General features: G+C 38.1%; 1 protein-coding gene across 3 annotated transcripts in view; it reads right to left on the reverse strand.

Moving 5' to 3' along the window:
* Positions 1–849: 849 nt before the first annotated feature.
* mctp2b (multiple C2 domains, transmembrane 2b) overlaps positions 850–15,180 on the reverse strand; it is a 30,705-nt gene continuing 16,374 nt past the window's right edge. For all 3 annotated transcript variants that reach the window (XM_026293381.1, XM_026293379.1, XM_026293380.1), the window contains 14 exons: positions 14,410–14,540; positions 13,768–13,948; positions 11,732–11,825; positions 11,545–11,647; positions 11,287–11,389; positions 10,998–11,099; positions 10,807–10,881; positions 9,706–9,825; positions 6,679–6,792; positions 5,205–5,246; positions 3,589–3,698; positions 3,206–3,315; positions 2,582–2,679; positions 850–1,918 (listed from right to left, as the gene is read on the reverse strand). In XM_026293381.1, the coding sequence (XP_026149166.1) occupies positions 1,871–1,918; positions 2,582–2,679; positions 3,206–3,315; positions 3,589–3,698; positions 5,205–5,246; positions 6,679–6,792; positions 9,706–9,825; positions 10,807–10,881; positions 10,998–11,099; positions 11,287–11,389; positions 11,545–11,647; positions 11,732–11,825; positions 13,768–13,948; positions 14,410–14,540 (1,431 nt within the window). In that variant the 3' untranslated portion in view covers positions 850–1,870. The remainder of the gene's footprint in view (positions 1,919–2,581; positions 2,680–3,205; positions 3,316–3,588; positions 3,699–5,204; positions 5,247–6,678; positions 6,793–9,705; positions 9,826–10,806; positions 10,882–10,997; positions 11,100–11,286; positions 11,390–11,544; positions 11,648–11,731; positions 11,826–13,767; positions 13,949–14,409; positions 14,541–15,180) is intronic.

Below are 15,180 nucleotides of genomic sequence, written 5' to 3' on the forward strand. Positions count from 1 at the left end.
AGAGCTATACGGGTCATCATCTGCCATATCCTGCACAACCTCCGTCCGCACGACAATTGAACAAATCACCAAATTATTTTTTTATGGTGTAGCATATTGTGTATGTTGCAGTAAGGTGTTAAAAGACATTTAGTTTATTGCTCTAAAGGAGGTGTTATTTCATGAAACTGCACATAAACAATAACAGTGTTAATAGATATCAATTATGCTCAAACCACTGACATTTTAAGTATCAAACCAGGTCAATCATCAAATGCTTTTGCATACAGCATATTTATGTAGCATTTTATAGAAAAACAAGGGAATTCTTATCGTACTTAATGAGCACAGTTTTCCTGTAGGTTTACTCATTTCTCTTTTAAGACAACCCACGCGCTCTCACTTAAAAGCCATAAATCCCAGGGTATTACTCTGAATGCCAACATCTTAACTATTCCAATTCTCCAATCCTTAAATTTGTGCGACTGTTGTTGCTTGTGGCAACTTTTAAAATGCTCCTCCTGCTCCTGAGCAGCATGTAGCCCGGTACCATAGGTTTGGCTGTGCTTGATAGGATGCTGGCTGCAGGCGTTCTCGTCACAGCAGCAGAGAGAAGGTCGCCGAGGTCCTTCTGCTTGTGGCGATGCCCAAGGGCCATCAACACAGCAGGGAGCCTGGGTGCCAGTGAGGTCTCACACAGCCTCGCCTCACTTTATGAAAGCCTAATGAAGAGAGGGGCTCGGAAACTGTGCTGTTAGACGCCCACAATCCTGCAGTATGGGAGCAGGGAGAGGATGAATATGGCTTACAGGGAACTCAAAAAACAGCAGCACAGAGCTGAGACAAAAAGAATGATAAAAGATACTGCACTTTGTACTTGTGTGTGTCTTTATTGCTGAAATGTATAAGACACAAAGCCCTCATCAATGATTGTCATTAATAAATAAAGTTAAATGTGTACAGATCTCTCTGCATCCCACTCAGACAGTAAAATACATTGCACCCTCTATGTAGCATGAATGATAATCTAAAACTAAATGGAGGCACTCATCTTTGCACATAAAAAGTCATGTTGCTGGAAGCTTAGTCAGTCTAGCATACTTGCAGCTCTATTAATTTTCTAAAGTAAATGCAAGAATTAAAGTATTTTGTTGCATAATATGGAATACCAAAACTTAGAAAAGTTTTGATCTGTTTCTACATGAACATATAAATTTCCAAATTTAAGACCTTGCACTTAAAATCAACATCTGTTTTCTTAAAGAAATGCCTTATTCCTGCTTTTAAAATAATCCTTTATGAAATGTACTTTTGTCTTAGATTGTCCCATTTTGAAAAATGACATCTTCATATAATGTAAATGATATAAAAATATAGTATAGTATAGTATAGTATAGTATAGTATAGTATAGTATAGTATAGTATAGTATAGTATAGTATAGTATAGCAAATGTTTTATACTACAACATGTACATTCATCTGGTTTTAGGAGGAAACAATCTGGGACTGGGGTATAAAATAAAGCAGCTTCTGATTGAATATCTAAGAGAATAAATCTGTACATAGTGTAAAATATCTACAGTCTTTGGACATAATACAAAATGCTCCAGAAACGCACAGATTTATAAATTATTAAAAAGTAGTAAAATAATCTCTGCAGGGTCCTCGGCATGAACTTCTTTGGTGGAAAGGTGCAGGTCAATTTGAGCGGTGCACAGCTGCGCATCACCACAGCAAATTAATATTCAAACTCACCCCCACATCCTTAAACCAAGAAAAAGTGAGATTTTGCAGACCTCCAGCAGATCCAGTGGAAACAGTTTTCAGGGTAGAAAGCCCACAAACAGCAGCAGTATCAGATCCCATTTTCACACCACCGTCATTTTACATTCTACAAGATTTTCTTCTTCCTACTGGGTCTCACCTCACTGTACTGAATCTGCAGAAAACAGGAAACAAACAGCTGTAAACCAATATCTTATGTTTCTTACGCCACTATTACTCAATTAACTTTTTATATATGCGGGATTATCCATACTCAGCAGAATGACTAAGCTTAGTTAGACAACAGTGGTCACACAGAGGTCTAAGGGTTTAACAAATAGGGACAAAGAGTTTAGAGAGAGGACAAAGAGTGAGGGTCAATACAGCAGAGCAGGCATGGAAGAGATTTCTTGTGAATAGTTCATACTTTCATAAACTCAGTTTTGTAGTTGACTTTTGAAGAAATGTGATGATTTTTGACATTTTTAAGAGTGACATAAGTTCTTTTACAAACCCAGCTAAGCTATTACAATGTTTTGGTTCTTTTTGGTGGATGCAAGTTAAGGAGATACAAGGTGCTGCCTGATACACCAGCAGCAGCGTCTCCTGTCTCAGCCTGGGAACAGCCTGCACTGGAAAGCTACTAAGCAGCAGACCTCCACCAGGGATGTATCATGACCAAAACACAACAGATATTATGCAGGGCTACATAATTATACAGATGAAACTAATTATACAGGCAAGAGTGAAAAATGCCTGGGAGCTGTGGTAGTAAAATGCAAAGCTAGTGGGCTCTGGGATTTTGGGCTTCCTGCCCGGCTGATCCGGCAGGGCTTACCTTCTGTACATCTGAAGGCACCCTCGACAGGAAATCAAGCACTTCATTGTTGTCGATGCTGTACGGGTTCCGTAATTTTTTGGTGAATTTATTGATACCTAAAACAGAAATTCACACCAACATATCATTAACACTAGTCTGTTGTGGCTGCACTCTTTGTTTCCACACAAACAAAAACCTGCAGGGGAAGCCGATGCTGCCCAGAAAATATCGCTTCACCTTTTTGTGCCTTTTTCTTGTTTTACTTTCACTTTTACACCTGAAATAATTACACAACTATACATCCCCAGATGTTCAGCTGGTAATATTATTAAGTAAGACTTTTAAGCTCAGAATATGCTTCAGCACATATTTCACTGACATTTTAAGCAGCTAATGTTAAAGAGGTGGAAAAACTCCCAGCAGGCATAAAATATAGAGAGCAAACTCTGGTGACCTTGTAAGTCTCATAGATTATACAACGATGCTACAGGAGGAAATGAATGCAAATAAGGAGAGAGAAAGAACTATTCTGACATCAGGGTAGAGTTGCTACTATTATGGAGTAATGTGCTTCTCAGTCAAACCCGAGGCAGACACATAAACACAGAACAGATGATATAATGAACAGTATCTGATACTCACCCCATATTAAAACTATGTAGCGTATAGGTATGTAGTATGTGATGACTGTTGCAATGACAAAGACCAGGAAAGCCAACATGGATAGGAATGGCACAGACCAGTTGAATGTGCTGGTAAATTAAGATCATAAACATTATCAAGTGTCAAGGAAGAATGTTCATTGAATTTACTGATTGGCTTTGTGCATAAATACAACTCAACATGACTTTTTGTTGTGGATAATGAAAACAGAACAGCAAAATATTCAGCACAGTACATTTTAAGCACACATAATTGCAATTCCTTTCATACTGTACTCAAACATTGGAGATCCCTCTAGCTGAAATACAAATAAATATTCAGTAGAAGTGAGCTGTATTTGAGAATGGATCTTTAACTCTTACTTTTTAATCCTCTCCCCAAAGGAGGCGATTTCATCCAGCAGGTTTTGAAGGGTGATGATGGTTTCTTGGACCATGTGGATTTTCTCCATTAGCCCTCTTCTCTCTGACTCCTACAGGAGCAAACAACACAAGCCACAGAAAAGAAAGTAATATATTATTATTAAAATAAAACTACAAGTGAAACCCTGTCTTTAAGAAACTAACAAAAGGTTTGTCCTGATTGAAAATTGGTGTTGCTATAATTCTTGTCAGATCATCAGACATGCAACTCATTAAATTACTCTTAACTGTATATTATATTGTAAATACCATAAGTGAATATTTTAAATTAAATTCTGAATTTATTATTCAATTTAAATGTCACATATGTTGCGATTTATCATTGGTTTTTAGCTGTAAAGGAGCAAAGTGAAGAGTTCAAGGATAATTTGTCAGCTCATAAATCAAATGTAATGTGAAGTCTGTGCAGCTTTGCCGGGTCCGACTGACACAATGACAAGACAACAGCTTCTTCATAATAATGACCATCCAAATATCTCAGACCGAAACCAAAACACTGTGAATGTAATGGCAGATACTTTGAAAGCAAATTTGAAATGTCTTTTTGAAGTGAAGGCTCTTCAGAATGGGACTGGACTTCGCATTATGAAAGAGAAGAGATACCGTTCCCAGACTAGTCCAGTTCCCAGGAGGGGAGTGAGGCTTTAAAGTGAACAGACAAGACTCTCTGAAGATCGCTGTAGTGAGAGCCAGAGTTCAGACTGAGACACAGCCGCATGTCCAGATCAAACACAGGGAGACTGAAGGCACTTTACAGGACTAAAGAGAGAAGCTGGGGTCTGTGGGTGGTGGTTATTGGGCCACTGTTAACCAGCAAAAGCCACAGTCTAGCTGGCTCAATGCCACCTGGACTTTGAGGATGAGTCTGGGAAAACATCTGTAGTGGGGATCAAACCTGGGATATTCCAGATGACAACTCACTATTGGACTAAAAAACACACATGTAAGACAATTTAGTTTCTCCTCAGTCAAATATCTATCATTGCACTAAATCACTTCAGCCATTTTAGGGTCATGTTCCCAAAGGAACAAATATGAGAATCAGTCTGGTGCAGGCCATCTGAAATATCTATAGTAAACTAATGTCATTCTGAAGAAATATTTTATTGCCTAATAGCATAGTAACACTAGCAACAAAAGTTCCAAACTGAGCTTTTAAAAAAACATGTCTAAGTGCTGTCATCAGTTCCATATTGATGGTATTATATGGTGTGTTAAGCTCAGGGACTTTCCCGAATGGAGCAAAACCTTTTACCCCACCCATCCATTAGCATATGAATAGATTGTGACATGAGGAAACAGGTTGGTGAGGACTTCATTAGGCTCAAATATACTTTGAGAAGCGCAAGTTAAAAAAAAAAAATACAACTAGTGGTTGGCTGAAATGAAAATGCATCAGAAAAGATTTAGTACTGAATAAAGAGCTTAACAGCAAAAAAGAGCCTAAAATCATAGATCACAGGCAGATACCTTTTGTCAACACAAAAAATAAACATATACTCTTCTATTTACCAGCATACACAAATAGAGTAAAAGAAGTCAGTAAAAGTACACACCTTCTCATCGTCATCATCCTCGTCCGCCAAATCCATATTGTCCTGAAAAAAGCATTTAAGTGAGATTCTAGTGATTCCAGGATCATCTACATTATAAACTCTAACGCCAGCCTCCCAAAACACCGCACCACAGGATAGCTGACTGTGTTAGCTTTGTTCACAATAAGTCAATGCAATGACAGTTAAATCACATTTATGTAGAGTATATGTTGGAGGAACTACAATATATGTTCAATCTATATTTTTATGCATCAGGAAATCATATGATGGCTTGTTTGTGAAAGGAGTTTCTTGAAGTGACAAACCCACAAAGAATTACTGTATCACCTGACTGTGCAGTATCCCTCAGCTCCATTGAGCAGCTCATGTGTAATGCATGTAATTTCATGTGATGTGATAGTGAACATTGGATCTGTTTGTTTATTTAAATGGATTTGTACAGAATCTATACTGTCTGGCTTTACAGTATATTAACATGGCTGCAGAGTTGAAACAATTAGATAATTCACTGTTGAGTTTACTGAAAAAAATAAACAGCCAGTGATTTTGATAACTGATCAATCAATGATGAATACATTTGAACACATTTATCATTATTTTCTATTGGTGTTAATGTAATATCTTTGTGGTTTTAACTGTTTGTCAAAAACTGTAGAGCCACAAATGTCTGGGAACCAATGACAGCTCTTTTCCACTATTCTTTTTTATAATATGATCAATTCATTTATTTTAAAATACAGTAAACAGCTTAATAAGCAATAAAACTTATTGTTAGTTGCAACCCTACATGGTTATAAAATCAGTGCCTATATCTTTGACTTTGCATCGTAATAAAGTACACTGTTCTGAACAGTGCATTGTGTTTATAATCTATTACAGCCTCCAGTCTGTGTTGAACTACCATCTCTCTATTCAGTTAATTCAGCTGCTACCTCACACTGGGCACAGACAAGATATTACACCCTTTTTTTCTGTGAAACAATGGTCACAATAAAAAGAAAGCACTGTAAGTTGTGACCTTTTTGCAGAGAAGTGCTAAAAACTATTTTCTAATTTGACCAGTCACAACAAGAAGAGGGCAGCAGACCAATGAAGTGAAGAAGAGGCAGAATTTAGGACAATAACTAGAAGTGAACTGAAAAAAATGAAAGCAGTATTTGTATAGGACAAGCACTGCAAATTAGCCTAGGCTATAATGATATGTTTTATTAGTCTATTCGTATATTTATATATAATATTACTTTTCAGTGAATTTTCTATGCTTATGCATTGTGATATTTTATGATGATGTGGCTAGGTGCAGCTGGTTGCTATGGAAACGCACCAGCTTTTAATTATGAGAACAAAATGTGATCGAAGTAGCTGCATTTTTTTTTTTTTTTTTTACAGAATAGAAGGAAAGGAGCGTTAACAGAAGCCATCAGGTCATTATGCAGAGTGAGAAAAACAGGGATGAGGCTGCTCTTGGACTCACCAGATCGTGGCTGACCCAGCCTGAGCGGATCCGGAGGTAATTCCTCAAGATGAGCAAAACCAGGAAGAGGGGCAGCATGTAGAACTCCCAGTACCAGACCGTCACCACAAACACCTGCAGGCAGAGGGCCACAGAAGTCAGATTCAGTGAGGTCAGACGGGGTGGGAGGACATAATATTTTCAACAGTGTCTGAGTTGATTTGATCTTTTGATTCCATGAGCACTGGTTAAGCTGATAAAAGCTATGATACTATCAAAGCCTTGCTTCCTACATACATTTAAACTAAAAACAGTTTAAACCAGTGGGACCACTCTGCTCAGCTGGACTGACTCTCCCTCCACCCCCTGCATATGTACTGACATTAACCACGTAAGTCTAATTGCTCTGCCTTTCTCATCTTGTGTACATTAAAGCCAAACATGCAATTCTGCAGCCACGGGGAGCCTGTGTGTGAATATGTCATTAACATCCATTCTGGCACTTGTGATGCACATTCCACCTATGAGTGGTTCAGGTAAAATGGATAAGAGGACAAAGAAATATGGTTTGTGATGTCTCAGTTGCACGGCTAAATGGAGCTATAAAATAATCCTGTCAGTGAGGTAGCACTGGCCAAAATGGCAGCGAGTCAAAAGGCGTGGGGAAGGGTATACAGATCTTTATATGCTAATGAAAAATAGAAGTGAACATCTGGTAAAGACATCACTCTCCTCTGAGGCACCAACTGACATAAAAGATGGCAGATCCCTCTCCTCCCCACCCCCACCGCCACTACCACCACTAGCTTTAATGTGCAAAAAGCCAAGCACGCTCTTCTCTGTGTTATCACAAGCCAAAACAGGGCCTGGGAGAGGAGATGAAACTAATTCCTCACTGAAAGGGTTATGTTTTATTAGTGAGGACTTTGTAATGACTGGGAAAGCCAGGACAGGGGGAAAGCCAAGTCACGCTTTGGTGGAAATGTATACTCAGCCTATAAAGATTGTGATAAAGCAGCCCATTTCAGCTTGAGAGGCATTACACAGTCTTTGACAGCAAAAAAAAAAAAAAACGGATCTGGAAATACAATCCACATCAGAGAAAATTTTAAAAAATGAAAAGCTACCTTACATTGAGACAGCTACTGAATTTGAGGGCAGCACATTCCCAGAATGCAGCAATCATGGACATTGTTTATACCATTCACTGTTTAAAGCCAGAGCATGTACCTTGCTACTGTGGCCATAAGAAAAAATTAAGTGCTAATACCAAATGCTAGAATGCAGTGCAACAGTAGCATAAACAAAGATTCACAAGGTTAGTGTGCACCGTAATATCTAGTTAAGTTTTAGCTAACAGTCTAATGGTCCTACCACGACAACTAAGGCTGTAGCAGCCCACTCCGTGTTTATCGAATTTAACAATGGTGTTTTTAAATGCCCAGACAATTTTCAGTCGAAACAGGAACAATGTGTGGGTCATTTCAAAAGTTACAGTGTTGCTTTAAAATTGGGTTCGATACCAAGAAATTCTGGATTCTCACTTTCAGCCTGCAAAGAGGAGTGTCATCAGTGCAAAGTTATTATTGTTATATGTAAAGCTCCTGTGTCTAAGGAGTGAGGATGGGAAATGAAATGTTTGATAGTATGCTGAATCTGTAACTGCAGATCTACCACTTTTTACAAATGCAACAACATGTGATCTTTTATAGTTTTAACATTAATAGAAGATTGAGGCTTCTCACTTCAGTTACCCATAGTTAATATAGCACATTTAAACTATGCTGTATTGAATAAAGCCCTTCGCATTTGTGTCTGACAAATGGCAGCTGTTGTAGGTAGCTCCTCACAAAGTGAAGCTTTGATTCATTACTCATATGTGAAGATATTAAGCAGGCAGTTATTTCTTCTTGTGAAGGCTTGAAAAGGCAGCTAGTGTGAAAACATGAGTACAGATGGAACTGTCTTTCAAACACCGAGGTGCAGTGGGAGTATGTGTGTGCACATTGTGTTTTTGTTCAAGTCTGTATGATTTCCATTAGAGTATGTGTCTAAAAAAAACAACAATATTATCCCTACTAATTGTAAAAGAGAGGGGATTGGAAATCAGTCAGAATTATGAAGAATCTAAAAAATCTGTTGCCATCAAAATGCAGTGTGAGCACCTGCACAGTTGTGGTTTTAACACTGACTCCTGACTCCAAGTAATCCTAAATTATAAAACTAAATGCACGGCTCAAAACTAAAAAACAGACAGTGGCTTCTGATGAGATGACAGCTCGGTGCTGGAGCTCCCATTTTTCACAGAAAATTGAACAAACTGTACTAGTTGGCTGGCAGACAGTATAGCTTTACCAGTCACACAAGGAAGTCTTTGGATGCTGAAAAAAGTTTTAGTGCCATCTACAGGACATTAGCTGTAAGAACAAAAAGAACTTTAAATGACCTTGATTTCCTGAATAGTAAATGCACTACTTGCTGTGTGCAACTTTAATGGAGCAAGATCTGGGAGGGAATAATGTTTAAAAAAAAAAAAAGAAAGAAAGAAAGAAAAATCAGCACCCACTTCACCATGCACTTTAAAGACAAGGGCTGAAAGGCTTCTCCTGTGTTTCTGTCTTCATACTTGCTCAACACTTGTATAAAGCATTGGCAAGAAGGAGAAACAGCCTTATCTCTGAAGAGCCTTTTAATTGGACTTCTGTCAGAATAATGGGGTCTAAATCAAACCAAGCACAGACTGGACAGAGGGTTAATGAGTTGTCAGGGAAGTAGAACAAAAATAGACTCTATCTCGACTCCACTGGGACTCTACTCCCTCCAGCTGAGGCTCTCTGCATTCACAAGACACGCAACACTGAAAGCGTCCACTCCAGCTCAGAGCCGGGGCCAAGACTGCGTTTCTGCTGAGCCCAACACTGCATTGATTAAGATGCTCACTGGGAGAGTTCAAGTAGGGGTTGGCCAGACTGCGGTTGTCTTCCACAGCCTTGGAGGGAAAACAGGGAAATGCAGACAGTGTGTTGATAAGCAGTTAAAGCACTTCACCAGGAAGGCCAGCAGGCTTCTCTGAACACTCTCCCACTGGAAACAGCTTTTGATGTACTGCAGAGTCGATATGATAGCCCGGTACTGTGTTTGAACACGCAGCACGTTCCTGGCCAATGCCTGAAAGATACAGATTATAATGCAAAACACATAAATATTACAGCAGCTAAATTTATAATACAAATAAAAGTGCAATTCAAATGCTATTTTCATTGTTTTTAAATTCTATTTATGCTAAACAGGACACATTAGGTCAGCTAACCAAATAGTGACAGTAGCTGGTATGTTTTGGCATGAGCCGCTGTGGTCAGGGGGCAAAAAATCTGACCTGATTTTGTCAACCGAGATTTTCAACATTAAAACAGACTGAAAATCTGCATGTTATGATCCAAGTCCTCAGTGTGTAAGCCAAGTTCGACATTAGCAAGCAATGTATTGTCTGACAATGAGACTTTGAGGGAAGTACAGACAGTCAGACACCCTGTCTCGCACCTTGTCTTGCACACTGTACTGTATATCACACTAATGTAGCAGAACAGTGGACAAGAACTCAGTCCCAGGTGGAGTTAATTTATGCTCAATTCAAGTACATCATGCAAAGGACAGTTTTGCTTTTGATATTATTGATTTCTGGATGAAAATGTCTGCTAAAGCTAAGTGATACAAATAATGATTGTTCTGCCTCTCTATATATCTCAGGTTTTATTTTCTTAAAACATCACAGAAATGTTGGCTGCTGTAATTTCTGACACCTGACCTCCTTACAGTTGTTCCCTGTAACATTATAGTGTAAGTTTGCAATTATCATTGAATAATCTGTCACTGACAGTGTTCTTAATTATTTAGTCGATAAAATGTCTTTATTATTTTGAACAGCTTTTTTCTCCAAACAGCTCAGAGCCTCCAAATTTCAAACAAAAGGAAAAAAAAGTGTATTTCAGTCATTTTTTTCAAGAGAAAAATGTCAATTAATTAATATTAAAATAATTATCTGAATAAGCAAATTAACTAAAAAATAAAATCTAATGTACTATGTGTTACATTTTTTTTCACTTCATGAAAATTTCTCATCTTTGGATGTTACAGTAAATTTTTCCAGACCTTTTTAGAAAATTTGGGATTATCTTCTAGGAATCTTCTCTCTTGGGGCTGGAAGGTTCTTATGCTTGCTCTGACCTGACAAAAAAAAAAAAAAAAAAAGTAATGAAGCAATGAGAATCAGACAGAATCAGGCCCATCAGTTATATTCTTCTTGGACTCATGTCCTCATTACAAATTGAACTTTTACTTACTGGGTTAAAAATAACATCCAGCTCTAGTGTGATGCTCCCCTTCGACAGCCCACCTAAGTCCTCTTTTTTCAGTTGGAAGGTGATCTGCTGTCCCCTGCGGATCTGCAGGACAGAAAGGGCATCAGGTGCTATACTCAGCCTTGAACCTGACCATCAGTCATGCTGGATTACGTCTTAGTAAGTCTTCACCCACTGAGTGTTATCACCCTCTTCACTTTAATTTAGACAACCAGTGTAAATACATTAGTCTATTGTCTGCATGGCAGATTCCTAGTGAGGTAGTGTTTACCGAGAGCAGGGGAATGGCAACTTTTCCTAGAAAGTCTGGCGCCTTGTCTCCATCTTCATCGAAGATAGTCACCACAAGAACATCATGAACATCTTTGACAGGACTGTGGAGACAAATAGGGACGTCAGATGTGCTTTAAAAATTATAGCATTATGTCCCAGTTTTTCCAGTTTGGTTTGAAACACTGTAGCATTCAGACTACGCACATCATGTAGTATTAATGACAAAATGTGTTTCTAAGGAGAAAGTCAAACTGACAATGTGAAGGCTTTATTCCACTCTGGGTTGAGACTCTTATAGATCGTGTGGGTCTGCAGTCTGTCATTCCCCAGCTCCAACACACAGAAAGGGTCACTTTTTCCTACAGAAGACGACAACACAACAATTTAACAACAAACCTCTTTTCTATTTTAACAAGAGAGTACAATTCAAATTTGTAAAGTACCATTTAAATCAGCTGCCAGCACATCTGTAGCCTTGATGACTTTCACCTGAAGGTAGCCAACATCATGGAGGTTTTTCAGGGACTTTTTCAAACTCTTTGTGGAATGAAGCAGACAAGAAGCAGAAACATTCAGAGAGCACATAAATCCACCAAGACTCCAGAGTCATCAATGTCCATAATTATTTCCTAATAAAATCACTTTTTTTTTTAAATCAAGATCTGCACAGAAGTACACCATAGCTATTATCAAGTACATGTACCAGCAAATGTACTTAAACATGTCCTGTTCTCAAATGATAAGGATTCCTTGAAAAACAAATAAATAATGGATTTAAATATCGACATGAAAAGGTGCATCTTTTTGATAAATATTTATTCCCTCCTCTTCACTGCACATCATTAAGGGGGTTTAACAGAACGGCACATGTTGAGCTCATTTTCTTTAAACGTATATACATTCTCAGGGTAAGCTTATTTGCAATAATGGCATCTTTGTTCACTGCTGGATCCCTGACATTCTGCTGTATCTTTAAGTAACCCTTAAAGCCCTTAATATGCTAAACTCACTATAGGACGGCCTACCTGATCTTAAAAAGACACTGCTCTTTAGCTCAGCAATGATCGAGCAGAAATCCCTGTCACAGGCTCTCAGCACATTATCAGATAGATGCTGCCCTCTCTTGGCCCTCTAGCATAGAACACAGAGTGATGCCAAAGTCATGGAAGCAGTTCACACTTAATTAACCTAGACCCAACATTTGAACACATAATGGCCCCTTAAATCTAGCGATATTTTATCAGCTTCAGACTATAACTAAGTTGAGATTGAATGTGCACTTTATAAGGGTTACCATTCACTCTTAAACTGTAGTAATGGGCTTTTCAAAATTTTAGACTGACTCAGATTCTCTGGAGCTCAGTTTATCTCTATTTCAGCAGCTGCATTTATATTTAAAAACTGAGGACAAGATGATTATGAAATGTGAAAGGAATAAATGAGCCAATGAAGTCAGACCTTTGTTTTGGAAAAAGGCCTTGAAGCGGGAAGGTTCTTATAAATCTGATTCTATTAAATTATGACCAGAAAATCTTGGCCAGGTCCTCGGACAGTAGTCGGTCCTATATGACTAAATGAACACATCCTAATCAGAAAGAATTTAAACCTAATAGACATTTTATAATTTTAGACACCTGCTCAACATCATACTCCCCTACATATCCCAAAAATGATATGGTAATTTTGAGTTTATATGCAGAAAAGGCCTCTTGTGTAGAATGGTTCGACCTGTAAGCTGTTCAGAGATCCCAGGGAAATCTGATTCCTTATTTGAGGCTATTTTATGCCTATATTAGTTGAGTTTAAAGCCAAATTAGAAATTTGGAAGACAGTCACATTTCCCTTAATGGGTTGAGAATGTAGTTAAGATGATTCCATAATTGTTAAACATCTTTCAATATTCACTTATATAACTCTCTAAAACCTTTTTAATGAACTGGATTTTATAATCCATCCATTTATCTGGAACTACAAATCCCATCGGAATAAAAACAAAGCTATGCGAGCATAAAGCCAGTAGGGGGCTAGCTTTAGCTAGTGTTTTCACACACTGTTATAGGGCAGTAAGCATCCACCCTGTCTCTGACTGTCTGGATGACAAAGTAGTGCCCTCTCCTTAACACATAAGCACCGCAGCTCATACACAGGTAAATATGTAGGTTACTGTGGAAAAAAATAACTGTGAGAACTAGCAATGTGGATACCAGCTGAATTCTGAGACCAGGGTCTGGAATATGTTAGGTGTCCTATTAATGCCTGGTAATGCTGTAATAAAATTATAAACAGTTTTTATAGAGTTGTTAACAATTGTGACTAAGTAGAAGCAGATTTACTTACTAGTTATGCTTCATGCCCTAAAAAAATTTTTGCATGGAAAAGTTTGCATGGTATAGTGACAAATGACACTTTAACTGGAACATAATGGTGAACTCATGCCACCATAGAGTACAACTAGAAGATACACAGTACTGATACTGACGTAGCTGTCCAGCTGGTTCTGTCTTTCTTGAGGTTCATCAAGTGGTGCAGCACAGAGGTCGGAGATGGAAACGGTGCTGCATGTTTTCAGAGTGAGCAGGAAGACTAAGCGTCCTCTTCCCAGGGTGTGTGTGAATAGCTGCCTACGATCAAAAGGGATCCTCGACAGGTCCACTTCACACCTTCCCACATAAACATATACATAAAACAGTTAGCAAATGGTTATGCACAGGTAAAATGCATGTGTTCAACAACCAAGAACACATATTAATGTACATCATGTCAGGCTGTACATTTTTCACTTATTATTATATGAACCCTCCACCTGACTGGGGAAACACATCAGTCAGTGAGCACTCATTTATCTTTGCTTTCAAATTAGTGTCGGAAAAAAAAAATCATAGGACTTGCTCTCAAAATGCTGCCATTCTCTTGTTTATTTTCTAATATTAGCTTGTAAAGAGCTGAACTACAGGCTAAGATTTTTCAAAGACATTTTTGGTGGATATTTTCCTGGAAAGGACAAGAATCCTGTGCAAACTGAATTTGTATCTTGTACTGTATTTTACAGTACTGGGTAAGTACATTCCCAAACAAACACACAAGTTCAAAGGGCTGAAAGCAGGACTGAGTAGATACTCACATTCCCAGACATTCCTCAGTCCGTCGCCCTTCCTTGGACCAGAGCTCCACTTCCAGGATTTCTGGACCTTCCAAGAACTTGTTAAAGGTGAACCTCTCTCTCCACTGAGGGTTTGCCACTTTGCAGTGATTCTGAATCAAAAAGAAAATGAAACTCAAAACTACTAAAAAAAAAAAAAAAAAAAAAAGATGGTATCACAATCATCACAATCATGAACATGTATGTGTTTCCTTGTGATCATGGTACTGAACATTTTCCACACACTTTAAAAGATGATTTTAATCAGTTAAAACTGTGTCAGTAAACATGGACTAATAGGTTTGTAGTCCATGCTTTCACAGCTAATCTTTAGAAAATTAAAAATTACTGTGCTGGTAAATTTTAGCTTTCGAGAAAATAGTCTGAATTTTTTATTGTTTAAAAATTCTGAAATTAGAAATTGTCATTCCACATCAACGTTTATTAAGGGATTACTGTCACATTGAACCTGTATGTATCAAAAGAAAAGGAGCAATGATGCTCATTAGCATGCAGCATCTTGGTGTATAATGGATGATGCTGCAGAATAGAAAGATAATCAGGAATACTATTACTATTACTCTTTTTTAAACGACAAACCTAACTACAAAACTGCAAAACAACAAATGGTATTTGTCAAAACACAGCAGGGACTGAGCTATCCTGACTCCTGATTGAGTCCCTCTAGACTGATCTCTAAAAAAAAAAAAAAAAACATCAATTTCCATAATGCAAAGCTTATAACATCTTTAA

The sequence above is a fragment of the Mastacembelus armatus genome, chromosome 3 (genome assembly GCF_900324485.2).
Source record: "Mastacembelus armatus chromosome 3, fMasArm1.2, whole genome shotgun sequence".
Taxonomy (NCBI): Eukaryota; Metazoa; Chordata; class Actinopteri; order Synbranchiformes; family Mastacembelidae; genus Mastacembelus; species Mastacembelus armatus.